This window comes from Sphaerulina musiva (assembly GCF_000320565.1).
Source record: "Sphaerulina musiva SO2202 unplaced genomic scaffold SEPMUscaffold_1, whole genome shotgun sequence".
Taxonomy (NCBI): domain Eukaryota; kingdom Fungi; phylum Ascomycota; class Dothideomycetes; order Mycosphaerellales; family Mycosphaerellaceae; genus Sphaerulina; species Sphaerulina musiva.
The window spans coordinates 840,560-857,934 of NW_016017383.1; the positions used below are offsets into that span (position 1 = coordinate 840,560).

General features: G+C 51.1%; 8 protein-coding genes across 8 annotated transcripts; 5 read left to right on the forward strand and 3 right to left on the reverse strand.

Moving 5' to 3' along the window:
• Positions 1–87: 87 nt before the first annotated feature.
• On the forward strand, positions 88–387 carry SEPMUDRAFT_112505 (uncharacterized protein; the record flags this gene model as incomplete). Its single annotated transcript, XM_016900983.1, has 1 exon — positions 88–387. The coding sequence occupies one exon, from the start codon at positions 88–90 to the stop codon at positions 385–387; it is 300 nt and encodes a 99-aa protein (XP_016764579.1).
• Positions 388–3,835: 3,448 nt separating this feature from the next.
• SEPMUDRAFT_55816 (aspartate aminotransferase) lies at positions 3,836–5,406 on the forward strand (the record flags this gene model as incomplete). The annotated part of the gene is made up of 2 exons (XM_016909377.1): positions 3,836–4,115; positions 4,222–5,406. Exons 1-2 carry the CDS (start codon positions 4,083–4,085, stop codon positions 5,404–5,406), a joined length of 1,218 nt encoding a protein of 405 aa, XP_016764580.1. The 5' UTR covers positions 3,836–4,082.
• A 212-nt stretch (positions 5,407–5,618) lies between these two features.
• On the reverse strand, positions 5,619–6,269 carry SEPMUDRAFT_34938 (uncharacterized protein; the record flags this gene model as incomplete). Its single annotated transcript, XM_016908585.1, has 3 exons — positions 5,619–5,752; positions 5,819–6,000; positions 6,064–6,269. 3 exons carry the CDS (start codon positions 6,267–6,269, stop codon positions 5,619–5,621), a joined length of 522 nt encoding a protein of 173 aa, XP_016764581.1.
• Positions 6,270–6,762: 493 nt separating this feature from the next.
• Positions 6,763–8,206, reverse strand: SEPMUDRAFT_145698 (Rhodanese-like protein). Its single transcript, XM_016903211.1, has one exon. The coding sequence runs from the start codon at positions 8,056–8,058 to the stop codon at positions 7,054–7,056; it is 1,005 nt and encodes a 334-aa protein (XP_016764582.1). The 5' UTR covers positions 8,059–8,206; the 3' UTR covers positions 6,763–7,053.
• A 197-nt stretch (positions 8,207–8,403) lies between these two features.
• On the forward strand, positions 8,404–9,603 carry SEPMUDRAFT_145699 (RING/U-box). Its single transcript, XM_016903212.1, has 3 exons — positions 8,404–8,665; positions 8,724–9,054; positions 9,109–9,603. Exons 1-2 carry the CDS (start codon positions 8,518–8,520, stop codon positions 8,918–8,920), a joined length of 345 nt encoding a protein of 114 aa, XP_016764583.1. The 5' UTR covers positions 8,404–8,517; the 3' UTR covers positions 8,921–9,054; positions 9,109–9,603.
• A 199-nt stretch (positions 9,604–9,802) lies between these two features.
• SEPMUDRAFT_145700 (farnesyl-diphosphate farnesyltransferase) lies at positions 9,803–11,783 on the forward strand. Its single transcript, XM_016903213.1, has 2 exons — positions 9,803–11,360; positions 11,430–11,783. Exons 1-2 carry the CDS (start codon positions 10,035–10,037, stop codon positions 11,580–11,582), a joined length of 1,479 nt encoding a protein of 492 aa, XP_016764584.1. The 5' UTR covers positions 9,803–10,034; the 3' UTR covers positions 11,583–11,783.
• Positions 11,784–12,947: 1,164 nt separating this feature from the next.
• SEPMUDRAFT_145701 (uncharacterized protein) lies at positions 12,948–13,485 on the forward strand (the record flags this gene model as incomplete). Its single annotated transcript, XM_016903214.1, has 1 exon — positions 12,948–13,485. A coding segment is annotated over one exon (460 nt), but the record flags the coding sequence as incomplete, so codon positions are not given.
• A 92-nt stretch (positions 13,486–13,577) lies between these two features.
• SEPMUDRAFT_145702 (kinesin-domain-containing protein) lies at positions 13,578–17,268 on the reverse strand. Its single transcript, XM_016903215.1, has one exon. The coding sequence runs from the start codon at positions 17,256–17,258 to the stop codon at positions 13,593–13,595; it is 3,666 nt and encodes a 1,221-aa protein (XP_016764586.1). The 5' UTR covers positions 17,259–17,268; the 3' UTR covers positions 13,578–13,592.
• Between the last annotated feature and the right edge of the window lie 107 nt (positions 17,269–17,375).

The window sequence follows — 17,375 nt, forward strand, 5'->3', positions numbered from 1 at the left end:
GACAACAAGAGACAGACGCTATCGACGATGAGCCTTGAGGCAGGCTTCTTTGCTTCTAGCCCTCTATGAGGAACAATAATAACTATAATGCAGACCAGATCAGCCATGACTTGCCTCTTTTATGGCCGTTGCCGGTTTGAGTTCGTGCTCGGGCAGCTCAGCAGGGGACCACGCTCACCAGTGATCCAGCACGAGGATGTGTTGGCCAAGCAATTTCAGATACTTCACGACGATCTGGCACTGGCACTGGCACTGGCAGAGGAGGTTGCAAATCCACGTATTCGTGTCTCCTTGTGCCGCAAATGTTACCAGCTTGCGGTGGACGAGCACCACCTGGAGACGTTCCTCAGACACTTCCCATCTCCCCGTGCACATGGTGAGGTTTAAGTGGGTTTAGCTTTGCCAGATCGCGTGCTCTGGGTCGCGTCAGCTCTGGGCATCAACAAGATGTCATTCAACGGCTCTGCTCTTATCGCAATTACAAGAAATGACCACAAGCTCGACTGACTACCTCATGTACTGAGTCTACTGTAAGCGCGCCAACATCATCCAGGCCTCGAACACAGAAGGAGGACATTCCACGATTGGACGACACCGGCGTCTATATGTCTTGCATGTCCATCATCAACCACATCTGGCCTGTCTGCTAGGAGGTATGATGAGTGAAATGCCTTTCCAGTGTTTCCAGTAGGACGCGCTACGAGGTACATGTACCGACTAGTGAAAAACTCCCACGGACTCGTCCGGATATTTCACTTTCGCTTAGGATTCGCATTCGTCTGTGCGCTGCGCCGCGGTCCAGTCATTCGCGTTGTTCTGCCCTCAGTGCCCTGTTCACGAGAAACGCGAAATGCCTGCCACTCGGACGAACGCCAAGTCAGCAGCAAGTGCGCATTTGATTAAGTTAGTATAACAACTACTACTGTATACATGTATGCCGGCGTGTTATAATTGCCTTTTTGGCCGCGGTGGCAGAAAAATAAAATGTCAGACCGGTCACGCCGTCGCCGTTGGAAATTCTGCGTGACACCACTACCTCCTAGTTCTAACTCTGGCGAGACAGACACTGCAGTGGGCTGCTCGTACGGATGGGATGGGATGGATAATGCCTCCTGCACTACTCTGGGGTCCTACCTAGTTCGAATCACGTCCCAAACCACACGCGAGCGCGTTCACCACCGCGCGACGCGTCTTCATCATCATCACCATCATCATCATCATCAGTTCGATCGAGAAGAGATGCATGTTCGCGCGGCGTGAGCAGCGCAAGTGCCGCTCGCTCCCCACGACAGCAAGGTGTTTCTCCTCATTTTCTCATCTTCCACGCTTTCGCCGCAACTTCGCGAGTGCGCCCTCATGGCAGTACATGTTACTAGTATTGCACAGCTATCGAACTCTCGCTCGGAACCTACACAGGCGACCCCTTTGGTGTGTTCATAGCTCCCCTCCCTCCATGTCCTGGGGAGAGTAATATGACAAGTTCTACCTGGTGGAAGCCCTAAAAGTATGTATCGGAAACATGTTGGATATGTGCCACGGGACCACTCTCATTTGTGGTAGCAACAACATGGTATGCTTGATCTCGATGCCAGATGCATGTCGTCGCTGCGCTGCTCCACGAGGTCCTTCACTTTTTTACTACTACCTCCTAAGGTATACCTGATCCGACAAACGCCCACACTTCTGCCATGATGATTCGTGTCTGAAATTGACTGAGCTCACCCTCCCCTCTTCCATCAACTTGCAAGCACATGATAAGCCAAGCCTCTACCTATGACTCTCTGACAAATTGGAGCTCCAGACCATGAGATAAAAGCTGGAGTAAGGCTGCAAGAAGAAAAAAAAGAGTCCATCCCATGATCCCAGCAAAACCCAGAACAGTCTTCGCCGATAGCATCTGCACGCTCTCGTGCGGCGTCGTGCTCACCTCCACCAATTCTCCCACGCAACAAATATCGTTTCAGCCACAACGAAAAGTCTGCCGAATCCGATACGAAAGCCCGAAAAAGTCGTCTACATACAACGAACATCCCGAGAGAAACGCGTATCACAGCCCAGAAAGAGCATGTTCTGGGAACTTGCCACAAGTACCGAAACTGTCCATCCATGCACGCCACGACTCTATAGGCTGAAGAAGCCCTCTCATGTGCTGTAGCACAAATGCATCATTTTACGCCTCTCACAAGCCACGTTTTTTTATTCTTGGCCTTCATACAGTTCGCCTCAAACAGCCCGCATATCCAATCATGCACCACGCTCGCTAAGAAGAACACTCTTTTTACTTTTTGTTCTTCTTCTTCTTCTTCTTCTTCTTCCCCTCCTTCCTGTTATATTAATACAGCAGCTATAAGCAAGCCACGCGCCGCGTTTCTCCGACCGAGCCGAGGCGACATGACATTCATGCACCAAAAGCTAGAGAGAAAGAGAGGAGAATAGAACCCAAGACAGCAGACGACAAGACTCGCCACAATCGCTTCGGAGATTTCTCCGCTCCGAAAGTGCTCTTTCCACGCGTGCGTGCTTGCGAAGCATACGCGGCGGCATCTCTTACAGCCACCTTCTTTTTTCTCTTTCCCCTAATTTATCATGACTGGGCTCCTCTTCCGAATCGTAATGCCTCCGCCACCGCCGCCGCTATGACTCAAGATCTTTATTCCGCGCAAATTTTCGTGTCGCGGAATTGGCTTGATGATTGGTTGACGAACGCGGCGTGGAGGAGGAGGAGGAAGAGGAGGAAGAGGAAGAGGTATGTACTTCAAACCAGTAATGCCTAGAACTACTTATCAAATTACGCCCTTGACGATGAATGCCTCACTTCCATTCATCAAGTACTTTGCGACACGACACGTACCACGTAGCTGCTGGGGTTCAAGAGCCGAACCTCAAGGAGAGGGTTACATAGGTACCATCACCGTAAAGTTTTTTTTTTTCCCTCTCTCTCTTTTGTACGAGAAATAGAACAGGGCAGCCCATCTACCTGCTCGAGTATAATAATATCTGTAACAATACCTTACATGCTCCGATACGGTCTCATGCGGACAACGTCGCTCGTATTTAAAAAGAAAAAAAGGGGGTGTTGTGGTCTAGGTTATGTGTGTTAGGTATTTTATAACGGTGTTGATACCTTCTGGTCTGGAATGTTTTGGTTGCGTGCTCACAAGTAGTTTGAAGAAGATTCTGCTACTGAGGTATTCTATAGAGCAAGTTCGGAATTGCTACCTAGGAGAGGTCGTTGTAGGCGAGGAGCCTGTTGGTCGTCGTAGTGTAGAACTGATTCGTACTAAAGGCAGCAACAGACGCAGCTCGCACGCTACATATACAATAGGTTGTTGTCGTCGCATTGGTTCTCTGATGAGGACTAACAACCTCTATTAACAGCAAAAGCAGGTTAATCAGATAGGTAGTATACAGTTGTTTGAAGGATGTAAAATTGTATCTCCTAGGAGGTAATAGAGCTGCGTATACTTTAGCCGAGACTTGAGCCCCGCTACCAAACGCAAAATGGCATGTGGAACCGAGCACGTGACGACATCGCCGAAGTAGTGATTGATTGCCAGCTCTCACATCGTCGTCGTATCAAGGGCCTTCAACACGCAATATATATATATCATTTTAACTAGGGAATCAATCCTCTCGAGCTCAGCGTGACATCTCGAGTGTAAGTTGCACTCATTGTAGCCAAACGTGGAAGTGGAGTTATATACACTTACGCTTTGCAAAGGAAAGGTGGAGACTCCACATCCATCTCCACCTCTGGGCCAAGGTAAAGAAAAGGTTCTAGTCAGTCAGCCTCTTGGTGTGATACCTACAATCCTACATGTAGGTATTGCATTGGACCAGATCACTACTTACCAGGTACATGTACTCTTCGTCTACGTACCTTACTGATTGATCGGGGCTCTCCCAGACGCAGAGCTAGCTAGAGTTGGGAACTTCTTCGCTGGATTGCTAGCTACCTACCTACTCTCTGGGCAGCTCAAAGAAAAGACAACTCTCGCACGCTTCGTACACGTTGAATCATCGACGAACAAGTGACTGGACTTTTGCGAGGAAGCATAACATACCTTACCTACCTTAGCACAATGCCACCTCCAATTCCCTTTGCAGTCGAGCAAGTAAGTCCCGACTGATCCACATTGAGAAAATGCCAATCAATCCATCAATCCATCAATCAGTATACTCACCAACAGTAACTGACCCATGTACGTACGTACCTCCTAGTGGATGGACGACCACGAAACCACCTGCAAGTACAACATCGCCGAAACGTGCTGCCAAAGCCTCTCCATCAACGAACTCGCTTCCCTCTCCGAAAACAAATCCATCCAACAAAGCCCCTCCTCTCTCCTCGACCTCTCCTCTCCACAAACCTATGGCGAAATCCGCGGAATTTCTACTCTCCGCTCACACCTCTCGCGCCTCTACTCCGGCAAAGTCGGAACCCCTTTATCCCCCGAAGCAATCCTCATCACTCCCGGAGCAATCGCTGCAAACCATCTCGTATTCTACTCTCTCTTGCATCCTGGCGATCATGTGATTTGTCATTATCCGACTTATCAACAATTGTACACGATCCCGGAATCCTTGGGAGCAGAAGTGTCATTGTGGAAATCTGACCCGCAAAATAAATGGCTTCCAAATCTCGAAGATCTTGGGGAATTGGTCAAGGAATCGACCAAACTCATAATTATCAATACTCCGCAAAATCCCACGGGCCAGATTTTGCCCAAATCGTTTTTGCACAAATTGGTCGATTTTGCGGAATCGAGAAATCTTACCATCATGGCGGATGAAGTCTATCGGCCCATTTTTCACGGTATTGGGCCTGTGGACTCCGAGTTTCCTCCTTCGCTCCTATCGCTCGGTTATAAAAATACCATTGTCACGGGGAGTTTGTCCAAAGCGTACTCGTTGGCAGGGATCCGCGTGGGATGGATTGCATCGAGGAATCCCGAGCTGGTGGAACAGTTTGCGCAGACCCGCCATTATACGACGATTAGTGTGTCGCGAATGGATCAGGAGATTGCGGCGTTTGCGTTGTCTCCCGAGACGATTCATGCGTTGTTGGGGAGGAATATTCAACTGGCCAAAACAAATGTGGCCTTGTTGGAGAAGTGGATTATTAAACATGATGAGTTTGCGAGCTGGGAGAAGCCGGTGGCGGGGACGACGGGTTTTGTAAAGTTTGAGAGAGATGGAAAGAGGATTGATGCGCAGGCGTTTTGTCGAGATGTGCAGGAGAAGACGGGCGTGATGCTGTTGCCTGGTGACGTGGGGTTTGGAGAAGAGTTCAAAGGATATGTGAGGTTTGGGTTTGTGTGTGATACACAAGTGTTGAAGGATGCACTTGAGGCGCTGAGAGTGTACATGAGGAAGGAGTTTGACGATGTCCCGCTGTGTGAGTAGAGTTTTTGAGGCGGCACATATCGTGTACTCTACGAACTGGACATGACCATGCCAGGAGTTCTTCTGCGTGCGGTGCTTCTGATAGTCTTTATCGTCTTACCTCAAGTGAAGCTGCGGTGTGTGAGCGATAGTCGATGCTGATTCCGTTCTTGCCCCTTCCGCATTACAGATACAGCGGTCTGCGCCATAAGGCTGCAAAGGAGGTCGAGATCTTATGAAAGAGACGTGATGGGCATCTCCATCCGGACCTGAGTGGCCAGCACGCCATCCTGTGCCCGCGTCTTTGTGAAGGTCACGTTCGCGCGGCCATGAGCGATAGCACTATCGTACGGAGGCTTTCCCAGGCCTGAATTTGGCGCTCATCAGCTCTCGTCTCCCTCTCAACTTTGAGGCTTCACTCGCAAGCACTTACATGGATCTTGGTACCAACGCTCGACCTGCAGGATCTGGCCATTGTACTTGAATTGAACGTCGTGGCTGTCGCAAAGGTGGTATCTGTCATTTTCGACAGTGGCGTTGGATCCGCGAGGAAGGTAGTTGGAGCAGCTGGTCTTCAAGCCGAGGCCTGGGTTGATGTCTTCGAAGCTGAAGGCGCTAGTGACGAGACGGTCAGTGACTGCTCAACCGTCCATCATTGACCATTCTGCGCTGGCTTACAAGTAGCTGATACTGTTCGCCGAAGGGTAGGCCTGGAAGGAGGTCAGGTTGGTGATGACCCAGGCACTCTCCTCGACGAGCGAGTCACAGTCGCCAGTGATGGCATTCGTGAGGTGGACGGCGAGACGGCGAGAATTCTTGGTGTTGGAAGTCGGCACTGCAAGGGCGAGCTGCACGAGGACGACGAGTGCGGCGAGGAAGAGCATGTTGGCTGTGTCGGCTGTTGCGTGAGGTGGTGTCTGCTGTATTGTCCTGGCGCTGATGAAGATGCGGTGTCTAGGTAGGATAAAACAGCAGAAGAAGGGGAGACGCCGCTTTTAGTGAAGAAGGACTCCGAGCAAGGTGAAGTCATGCAGGTGCAGCGTGTCTTTGTGCAACGTTCAACTTTGTCTTGGCCTCTACCTGGAAGGCAAGAGCAATTAACGCGCTCAAGACCCACGCGTCAACCAGTCACCTCCATTCTTGGCTCCGAGCGAATACCTACATGTACCTTAGGTAGGTATGTTTGATCTCACAGTGCCTCCATTCTTCAACGCAATCACGCTCACTTCATCATGCCCGCCGTCCGATGGAGAGGCGCGCCAGGCCTACCGCTGGATACCGCCAGGAGGGCTCAAAGGGGTCTTACCGTTACACCATACCTGATGCACGCTGCCGTGGGGAGCTTGGACAGAGTGCGCGGAGTGGAGCAGAGCCATGGTGGGAGAGGAGGTACATGTAGGTAGCTACAGCCACTCCTATGAAACAGTCAACAATCGCATTGTTCGAAGCAAACTTTTTGCTTGGACACCGCATCCTGATCGCTCTCACGTCCACAACCGAGCTTGTTGAAGCCACGCAGTCGTAAAACATACAGAAAATACCTCTTACAGACTTCAATTTAGGTGGCCATATCATCAGCAATCGCCTTGAGGATGCCTGTCAACCGTGCCAATGAAATCGCAGTCACAACAAAAGACAACGTCGATACTCTGACTCTTCCGCACCGAATTACTTGGTCTCCTTCACAATAAGGTTGTCACTCGGTTTGACTCTCTGGGCCCACTCTGTCCAAGAGCCGTCGTATATCTTACGGCTGCCATCGGCGTAGCCAGCCTCGATTAGTGCCGCATCAATCACACTCGCCGTCACTCCGGTGCCACAGCTCGAGATGATCGGCTTGCTGGGATCAACACCCTTGGACTCGAAGACCTTGCGGAGCTCCGGTCCTGGCAGCAATGTCTTCGTCTTTGGGTCAAGCAACGATGGCACAGGTACGGAAAGACTGCCCGGCATGTGGCCAGAGGACAACCCAGGTCGCGGTTCTGGGTCAATACCTTTCCACCGGCCCTCTGAACGAGCGTCAAGTATCTGAACTTCTTCATGCCCCTCTTTGTTGTGGTCCCGAGCAATATCCCTGATCTCTTCAAATGCTGCAACCTTGCTCTTGTCCAGCTCCGGTACGGGATAATCGGTCTTTTGAAACTGCTGCGGCTCGCCCTCTTCCGTTGGGTATTCTTCCTCTATCCACAGCTTGAAGTTGTTGAGGATGTGAACGCTTGGGTGCCCAAATGTCTTGAACGTCCACGCGACGCGAGGAGCCGAGAAGATACCTTGCTCAGCAGAGTCGTATACCACAACAGTATCGTCCCGCTTAATGCCGAGCTCAGAGATAGCATTTTTGAATACTTCCGGACTGGGCAACATATGTGGATATGGAGAGGACGTATCGGCGATCTTGTCAAGATCGAAAAACCGGGCTTTGTGGATATGCGCCTTTTTGAACACCTGCAGTCCCGTCCTCTTCTCCGGATCGTTTGGCAGGAACCAGGAGCCACATACTGCAATCGTTCTCGGCTCGGTGGACAGCGTGGATGGAGGATCTCTGAGCAGTGCCTGATACAGCTCTTTCGGCGTGACGAAGTACGAGCTGAACGTGCGTCCGGATCGACTCATGGCGGGGATGGAGATGGAGGAGGAGAAGGTTGAACGTCGAAGCAGCAGTGTGGCCGCCATCGGATGGTCGGTGGGATGGATGGTCTCCACACGTTCCGCGAATGTTCAGACTACTTGCATCGAGCAGTCATCGTACGGGTGGAGATTGAAAGTGGAGAGGCTACGAGGGAAGCACACAGAGAACTCACCTCACACAGCTTCCTTGCGCTGGTATCCTGTTTGTGTACAAACACAACACATACACCGTTCCCGCCAGTTGGGAGCTACCAAAGAGGGTGGAGGGGAGCTTCCGAAAGCAGGGTCCATCTTGCCGATTCTACGGAGGACCGGAGGTAACCCCAGACGCGTCGCACGTGTGACATGCGCGCGCCGACCTGACTAGGCTGACTCATTTGTTTGTTTTGTCGCAACTCGAACGTACCTACTGATGACTCCGAACACTCTTGCCAGAAGGCGCTATAGGACGAATCACCCGGCCTCCCAACCTCCGGCCCCGCAGGGCACCAGCAGAACGCGAAAATGAAGATCAAAATCAAGTCCTACCAAGCCGTCGCCAACTGGAAGTGGGATCTGCCAGAAGGTTCCGACGACAAGTGTGGTATCTGCCGCAACGAGTTCGACGCAACCTGCACCAAGTGCAAGTTTCCAGGCGACGAGTGCCCCATCAGTACGAGAACCGGCTCGAAGCTCGTCATCAACATGTCCCGCGACTGACGTGTGCGCAGTGATCGGCGAATGCAAGCACACCTTTCACATGCACTGCATCTCCGGCTGGCTCGCATCAGACTCCTCCCAGGGTCGCTGCCCAATGTGTCGCCAGCCATACCGCGAGAAAGTCGCCGAGGGCAAGCCGTTGCCTCGCACTCCAGGCTCTGACGGCGCTCAGCAGCGCAATGGCGGCGCATCCACCGTGTCGCGTTGATGAGGCGTTCGCGGGCGGAAATATCCCTCGGCCGAATTCGAAAATCTTGGAACTCGTCTCATCCCTATTGGCGTGATTAACATGACCAGATTATCTGCATCCGGGACCTCATCGAGTGCGATTTGGGGAAAGAAGTGAGTCAGACCAGTACCAAAAGAAATTGACAATCCCGACTAATCGTGGAGCAGGACGAAGAATGATATCATGAAAGACGATTGTACGGATACACTGTTGAGATACCCCTGAAGCGCAGCACCACCTGCTTGCGCTCACCGCGACTTGTTTGGAATGAACGCAATTGATGTGAAGGAGGCGTCTGGAAACTGGGAACGACACTGGGTTTCTTAAACATGTGCGGATCTCAGGTGACCAGCTCGTCCTCTGTATCAAGAAAGAAGGATTTTGTACGGCAGCTCACTGCTTTCCATACTCTCTCGATGGCAATCCTGGTCTCGCAATATTCGACGTTGACGGGTATCGATGGTAAGTCGTGACAACCATGCATATACCCGCCTTGGCATCTACCTTTCATCCTGGATGTGTGGCCATCCTTACCACCTAGCGGATCTGACGAGTGACGACTGCCGAGTGGGATCCCTTGAAGCATTCTTCAGATTCTCATCATGACACATGCATTGATGTGATTGAGGTCGATACATGTACTGTATGAGCATTGTTAACGCTTGTTAATTTATTTCATTGAATATTGATGGGCCTGGCACTGGCAGTAATTAGCGAGATCCCGGCGGCAACTGGGAATCTCGGAAAACATCAGGCCATTATTTTGTGCCGCGGTCAAGGTAGTCAGGGTCCATGCATATTTTCCTACCTGATGCTAGGTACGCTCGGCACTACATCCTCCTGCTACTGTCGCCTTTCAGCCTACATTCCCACTTTCGCTACTGCAACATCACATCGACGTATACCAACGAGCCAATGGTCAGGTAGCAGACCCTCAGATCGCCAGTCGCGGCACAACCACCATCCCGAAAGTACCTCCGATTGCATTGTCAGCACCCAATAGTTACTGTTTTTCCCCGGCGAGCGAGCGCGCGAGACTTTGTACTCCAACGACACACACTCCCTTTACGACACACCCTTTCCGCAACCCACGATGCCTTCCGCCAAGTCAGTCGCCTACTACCTCTTCCACCTTTCTGAACTGCGCTCCATCGTCCAATGGAAGACGTGGCACAACCCGGTCCACGAGCGAGACGAGTCGCAAGAAACGCCCAACCTGAAAGAATGCTTCCGCTTCCTGAATCTCACCTCGCGCTCCTTTGCCGCTGTCATTCAGGAGCTTCACCCGGAACTGCTGGTGCCTGTATGTCTCTTCTACTTGATCCTGCGCGGCCTGGACACCATCGAAGACGATATGACCATTCCCATTGAAAAGAAGGAGCCTCTGTTGCGCAAGTTCGACGAGCTCATTGAGGATGAGGCCTGGACGTTCCATGAGAACGGGCCGAACGAGAAGGACAGAGAACTGCTGGTCAAGTTCGATGTCGTGGCCAAGGAGTTCAACAAGCAAAAGGACGCATACAAGCTCATTATCAAAGACATCACGAAAAGGATGGGCAATGGCATGGCCGACTACGCGAAAAATGCAGACCACAACGCGCACGGGGTACAAACCATCAAAGACTACGAGCTGTACTGCCACTACGTAGCCGGACTTGTAGGAGAGGGCTTGACGAGACTGTTCGTCGAAGCCAAGCTTGCCAACCCGGCGCTTTTGCAAAGACCAGAGTTGATGGAGAGTATGGGACAGTTCTTGCAACAGACCAACATCATTCGCGACATCAGAGAAGACCACGAGGACAAGAGGTACTTCTGGCCCAAAGAAGTCTGGTCGAAGCACGTAGACAAATTCTCCGATCTCTTCGAACCACAGAATCGGGAGAAGGCCCTCAACTGCAGCAGCGAAATGGTTCTCCTTGCATTGCAGAGAGCGGACGAATGCCTATTCTACATGGCCGGTATCAAAGAGCAAAGTGTTTTCAACTTCGTCGCGATACCTCAATCGATGGCTATTGCAACATTAGAGCTCGTTTTCCAAAATCCAGCAGTGTTTGACAGGAACATCAAGATCACCAAAGGTTGCGCATGTCAGTTGATGATGGAGAGCACACAGAACTTGCAATTGGTTTGCGACATTTTCAGAAGGTTCGCGAGGAAGATTCACAAGAAGAATAAGCCCACCGATCCAAATTTTCTCGAAATCAGTATTGCTTGCGCAAAGATTGAGAGATTCATCGAGACTATCTTCCCATCCCAGACGTCCAGGACATTGCCGAGCGCGGGAGCTGCTGGACAAGCCGTGGCTGTTGACTCGGCGGAAGAGGCGAAGAGGAAGCAAGAGGAGGCGGAATCGAAGAAGGATGTCTTCTACCTCGTGCTCGCTGTCATTGCGACGTTGAGTTTCGTGAGTGTGTGCATGGTAAGTGAATCTCTCGAAGGAGACAAGTCCAAAATTATGACGAAACAGAGTCTGACCCTTTTTCGACAGATCGGTGCTGCATGGTTCTTCGGAGCCCGATTTGACCTCGCTTTCAGTGCATTGAAGGATGGCAATGTATTCCCACCCAAGGGCCAGGAGGCTATCCAGAGCATTTCGAGCAAGTACGAGGCCACGCCAGACATAAGCCATGGTGAGTTGTAGGGCGAAGAGGTTAAGATAGGTACGACCACACCAGCTTGGAGCCACAACATTTATTGTAATTGTATGTAACTTCTTCAACCATAAGCCAAGTCGACAGTGACAACTTCATCAGATGACTAGCTTGTACAAGTTTGAGACTCGGATGCTCGGGCGTATGCTGTATTAGTACACTGCATATGTAGCAAGGCAACGATTCCTTCCGCGTTCCATGGCGCTAGCTCACTAGCTAGCATCCATCGCTCACTGCAAAGAGGCCGCACCACCCACTCAGTCCCTCGAGTGCCATTGCTCGGCAGTTTTCTTTTCTAAACATTTGACTCGACAGCGCAACTGTGGCGACCTCATCGGCTATCACGATTTGCCTTGCCTCCACATCCACCACCCTATGTAGGTTGAGGCCACATGATGAGGCAGCCTTCTCGCCTGGTTTGCTTCTGGCGCTTATGAGGAGTCGTCCATTGGTGGCCCTCTCGAGAGCATGGTGTCCACGAGATGCTTTCTGCTCTGTGCTACCCACTGCGACTATCATCACACGCATGGCCTTTTGCGGGAACCTGCATAGTAGGTAGGTAGATAAATGAATACGAATTATACGATGCGCAGAGCACATTACGTCCCAGAGCAAACAACTCGTCAGTCCGTCGGTCAGTCCGTCACATTGTTAACGTAGCCACTCGACCTGCTTTTGCGCGCAGTCAAGTCCTCCACCAACAGTTCTCTTCTTCTCGAAAAAAAAAAAAATCTGCACCACTGAGTGACACACACGGGGAACGAAAAAAGGGCGAAAATGTTTCACTCTACCTCCTTTTCTCGATCCGGTCGCCTCCCAGATAGAACAACATCCCACTACAGCTACTCCTGCAATACAATCTTCTTGCACCCTCCACCAGAAGAAGATATGAGAATCGATCCATCTTGGGAAGAAATGGCTTCGATGAATCTGGGAAGAAATTTACAACATCCATTGCCGTATATCCCTCCTCCTGTCAGACCTCCTACGTCTCGCGCGCTCGAGGAAACTACTGCTCGTCACTGCTACTTCCGCCCAGGGGTGTTGCGAGATGGTCGAATACAAGATCAATATGCTGCTTCATCGTCGTTTTATTCAGGAGGAGCAGCAGTGGCAGCAGCAAGAACTGCACGAGCCGAAGGCGCAGGAGTAGGAGCTGGAGCTGGAGCTGTGAGGAGATCGGTTACATATCCTCTTCTGGAACAAAACCAACAAAGTGAACAAGCACGAAGATATCATCATCATCATCATCATTATCAACAACAACACCCACCACCACTCCTACTACATTCGACATCTCAAAATCCCTCCACCAACCCTCTTTTCCACTACCCCCAATTAGATACATATGCCCCGATGACTACTACCAGAAGAAGAAGAAGAAGGAGAAGGAATCATCATCCACGAAAAGAAGAACAGCAGCAACAACCCCTCTACAACGATAATTATGATGACCTCCATTCGACCTTTTCTCAAATCAATTCTACTCATGGTGGTTATAGTAGTAGTAATTATAATCATAGTAATATAAATGATATAACTACCTTTGGAGAAGAAGAAGTTGAAGTTGAAGAAGAGGAGGAGGAGGAGGTAGAAGAAGAACCAAGACGAGGACGAACTCGAACTCGAACAAGATGGGGAGAGGAAGAGGAAGAGGAGAAGAACGGGAATAGATGGTTACCACCATCACCATCACCATCTGTATCCAGGGGAGGAGGAGTAATTATGGGAAGAGGGACAGTTGCAACAGCCGTTGAACCGATAGGAGGGTATTATTATGAGACGAGGGTGGTTGAGCCGGAATGGACGAGATGATTGATTGGATGGAATGGAATGGATGGACGAGTCTAGGCGGTCGTTGAAGTGGAGTTAGCTTGCTTTGGGTAAATAGGCATATTCTGAAATGTCAGATGTAAAGATTTTTCCTACGGGGTAGGAGAGAATATATATTCAAGCGACAATGTACAATTCTTTTTTGTCTTCCATTCTCTGCTCACTAATCAATCACTTCCTCTACTTCTCAATCTTCTCCCGCCAGCACCGACACTCGCGCTCAAATTGACATTCTCCTTCTCGCTCTCGGCCCCAAGAAGTCCCGCTCCTCCCGCGACAGTCATCCTAGTGCTCCGTTTCGTGGGCAACTTGGTTTCTCCCTGTTTGGCAATAGCACTATCAGTCTGATGTCTTCTCAACTTCGGTTCAGAAACCTTGCAAATCGAGGAAGCATCGATGATTCCCTCCTCATCAACACCTTCGTCAATGGTGAAAGTTGTTGTTGGTGGCGCAAGAGAGCCTATGTTAGGGGCCACATTAGCGTCAAGTTCTCTCAGACTACTCAAACTACTCAGCGAACTTGCAGTCTGAGGTCTGGAAGTAGGCGCCGAAGCAGGTGCCACTGAGAAGGTCAAGACCGGCGGTGTGTCAGTGAAGACATTCGTCGTCTTCGTAGGGCTAGTCTGAGGTTTGCTGGGACTACTCTTTGAAGGACTGTTCCGCGCCTTCGATGGTGACAGACGCTTCTTAGGCGACTTGAGCGGCGAAGCCAGGGGCTCTCTTGGTACGATGCCTCTCATACGATTGAGGAGGGTTTCATGGTTTTCTGTGCGTGGTAGCACTGTTGGGTAAGTGTATTGCATTCGGGCAGGAGTGTCGCCTGTGATGGAGTATTCGGCCATCGCAGCAGAACCGTTTTCTTCGCGTAAGACGCGAAGTGATCGTCGGATTTCACCTTCTTCAGCCAGCTCCGGCAGTGTTTGCACGAGAACTTCGGCGCGTTCTTGCATGTCGACGTCGAGGGCTTGTGTGCGGCTGTATGAGGTCCCGAAGTGTTCGCCGAGGTTGCGGTAGCTATCTTGAACATTACTTGCAAGCTGGCTGAGGCTGGCTGTGTGAGCGTCGTGGTGCTCTTCGTTCTGCGAGCGCACTCTGGAGACGATCTCGTCCAAAGCAACGAGTTGGTTGTCCATTTGAGCCTTCTGACCATTAACGATACGGATGGTCTCGCCGTGCACTGCTTTGGTCGTCTCGGTGATCTTGATGGTATTCTCGTTCGCGTTCGTCCAGTCAGCCTTGAGCTTCGTCTTGATAGACTCTCTGGCCTGAACAGACGAGTCGATGAGTCCCTGGCCAGTGCTAGTCCACGCATCCATGCCACTGCCGTATGTTTGCTGCGCCATGGCATACTCGTCTGCCGATGTCTTGATACGCTTGTTGGCGCTTTCTAGATAACCTGCCATGCGTGCTTCTTGTGCTGCCGCGGAATTGCTGACGAGTGACCCGATCTGCACTAGAAGAGCCTCGCGTTCTCTCGATGCAACTTCGCGCTCTTTCTCTACAGCTTGACGGAGGTGGTCTTGTGACGCTTGACTGGACTCCACGAATCCTGCGTTGGCTTCTGTGATATCCTGGCGGAGACGCTGCGCTTCTGCTTGTTGCTCAGTCATGCGGCGGATCAGATCTTCGAATAGTGCCTTGAAGTCACGACCAAGGCTCACATATGCGTCTTGCAATTGCCCGTGGAAGGCATCGAGTTCTGTCGCAATGCCCTCGCTGATGCGTTGCCCAGCTGTCGAAAGATCGTCCAAGCCAGCGCCGACCTTTTGCTTGACTTCCTCGCGCAGAGTGCCAATTTCTTGCAGCACTTCATTCATGCCATCTCGGGACTTGCTCGTCTGTGCGTTTACCTCGGCGTGAGAGGCCTCAAAAGCCGCGGCCTTCTGCTGCAACAAGTCCTGTGATGATCTGAGTTCTTTCATCTCATCAGACACAAATGTCTGCATCCGACCCGATAGGGATGAGAGCAAGCTCTCTTGTTGAGCGCGCAAGCTTTCGATGCGATCCTCTACGCTCATGGTAGCTGTTGCGACTTGTCCTTGAGAGTCTGCCCACCTCATGCGATTCACATCTTGCAAATCCGATCGTCTTCGTAGCTTGGAGTGCAGCTTGTCAACATGATTCGTGGTTGTTTCCAGAGTACCCAAGAGATCGCCTCCAACCTCAGCTAGTCGTTCTTCAGTTTCTTCATGAGCTTTTCGTAGGAGTTCCTCCTCGGCCAGCACAGATTTGGTGTGTTCCAGGACCAGCTCAGTCTTAGCGAGCACACCCTTCGTCTGTTCGAGCACTGCTTTGGTTTCTTCATTCCCTTTCTTCATCATTTGAAAACTACTGGTCAATAGAAATAGCTCATTGACTTTGTTACGCAGGTTGACTTCCATCGTCTCAATCTTGTCTCGCTGCTCTACGCTCAAGATCCTTCGAGACTCTGACTCGGTTGTAATATCCTCGTATGCCTCTGCCGTCAGGTATACACCGTTCCGCTGCCTGGTTGCGATAAGCTCCGACTTGAGCTTCTCGATCTCTGAAGTGAACTCCCTAAGTAACGTCTTCTTGGACACCATCTGGTTGACTTGCGGCTTGTTGCGAATGTTCTTCGCGCGGAAAGCATAGTCTAGCGTACTGATTGTCTCTTCAAGGTTGCTCTTTGCAGGCGATAGCGTTGCTATAATGCACGTCTTCGTCCTGCCACCGAGCGAATCTTGAAGGAGTCTGGTAAGCTTAGACTCTCGGTAGGGAATATGGCTGCTTTTGTCAACCAATGCATTGATAACGCGCCCAAGTGTGAGTAGGGACTTGTTGATCAGACCCGCCTCAGCAGCACGCTTGTTCTCTGCTCCAGAACGCTGAATATTTTCAGATCCAGCCAGATCTACTAGGTTCAGCTTACCCGCTGAGACGTAGTCCTCTCCCGCATCTGACGTGCGCTTCTGATATACAGTAATGGTAAAGACGGTATGTGAGCGCGAAGATAGGTCGTTGCACTTAGTGGCAGCAACTTGTCTCTTGTGACTCCCATCTCGCAGCAGCTTGATTCCCTTGGATGCAGTTTCGATGTGGCTTTCCTCCATTCCTTGTACCATTGTCGTAGTCCTGCCATTCTTGTTGGCGTCGTCAAAGATTTTCAATTTTGTGTGGTCATCAGCAGCAAGTAAATCGCGTAATTCTTCATTGTAAAGCTCAATAAATGAACACTTGACACTGTGCTCGATCTTTTCCTCCTCGTCCTCGCCAAGTCTTGCGAATAGAGTATGTAATACTCGAGGAATGATGCCTGCTGCCTCGGGAATAGGCAGAGTGTCGCTGATATCGCCTGACATGGTGTACGTCTTGCCAGTTCCCGTCTGTCCGTAGGCGAAAATGGTGCAGTTGAAGCCATTGAGGACTTCATCGAGAATCGGAGCCACGACTTCCTCAAACACCATGCCCTGATCTGATGCTGGCGAAAAGACTTTGTCAAACTCATAGGCCTTATTGCTCAGCGCATTGGGACCCATGGATAATTGCACCTTCTTGCCCTTGATGCCATCGGTTGAGACCACCACGCCGCTGTTTTCCTTGACCTCTCTGTCATTGCGCCCCCGACACCGTACCACGACATTGATGTTGGTCTCCTCCGCAACCTCGCTGTCCAGTCCCGGCGGTGCTTTGCGCTTCGGAGTCCTATTCCGCGACGATGCAATGCTGTCGGCTGGTGATATACGGCCATTCATGACGGGCGTGGCAGTGGCTGCTCTGTTGACGCCTGGCCTGCCTCCGACTCCCAGTCCCGGTCGCATCGTAGGCACTTTGCGCGTCTGGCTCGAGCCTCGTCCTGGACCAGAAGATGCCATGTTATCACTGCTTCCTCCTCCTTGCTGTACGCGTCGTAGGACACTTTCGGTGGTGGTGAAGGGTGTGACAAGTGACAGACGCTTGATCCTGGTCGTCAAGCGAATGTTTGTGCGTGT

Bases quoted from the DNA above. Each gene is read 5' to 3' on its own strand.
- SEPMUDRAFT_145698 (XM_016903211.1), bottom strand. From the start codon at position 8,058: ATGGCGGCCACACTGCTGCTTCGACGTTCAACCTTCTCCTCCTCCATC.
- SEPMUDRAFT_145699 (XM_016903212.1), top strand. From the start codon at position 8,518: ATGAAGATCAAAATCAAGTCCTACCAAGCCGTCGCCAACTGGAAGTGG. The intron at 8,666-8,723 runs GTACGAGAACCG...ACGTGTGCGCAG, and splicing joins AGGCGACGAGTGCCCCATCA to TGATCGGCGAATGCAAGCAC.
- SEPMUDRAFT_145700 (XM_016903213.1), top strand. From the start codon at position 10,035: ATGCCTTCCGCCAAGTCAGTCGCCTACTACCTCTTCCACCTTTCTGAA. The intron at 11,361-11,429 runs GTAAGTGAATCT...CTTTTTCGACAG, and splicing joins GTTTCGTGAGTGTGTGCATG to ATCGGTGCTGCATGGTTCTT.
- SEPMUDRAFT_145702 (XM_016903215.1), bottom strand. From the start codon at position 17,258: ATGGCATCTTCTGGTCCAGGACGAGGCTCGAGCCAGACGCGCAAAGTG.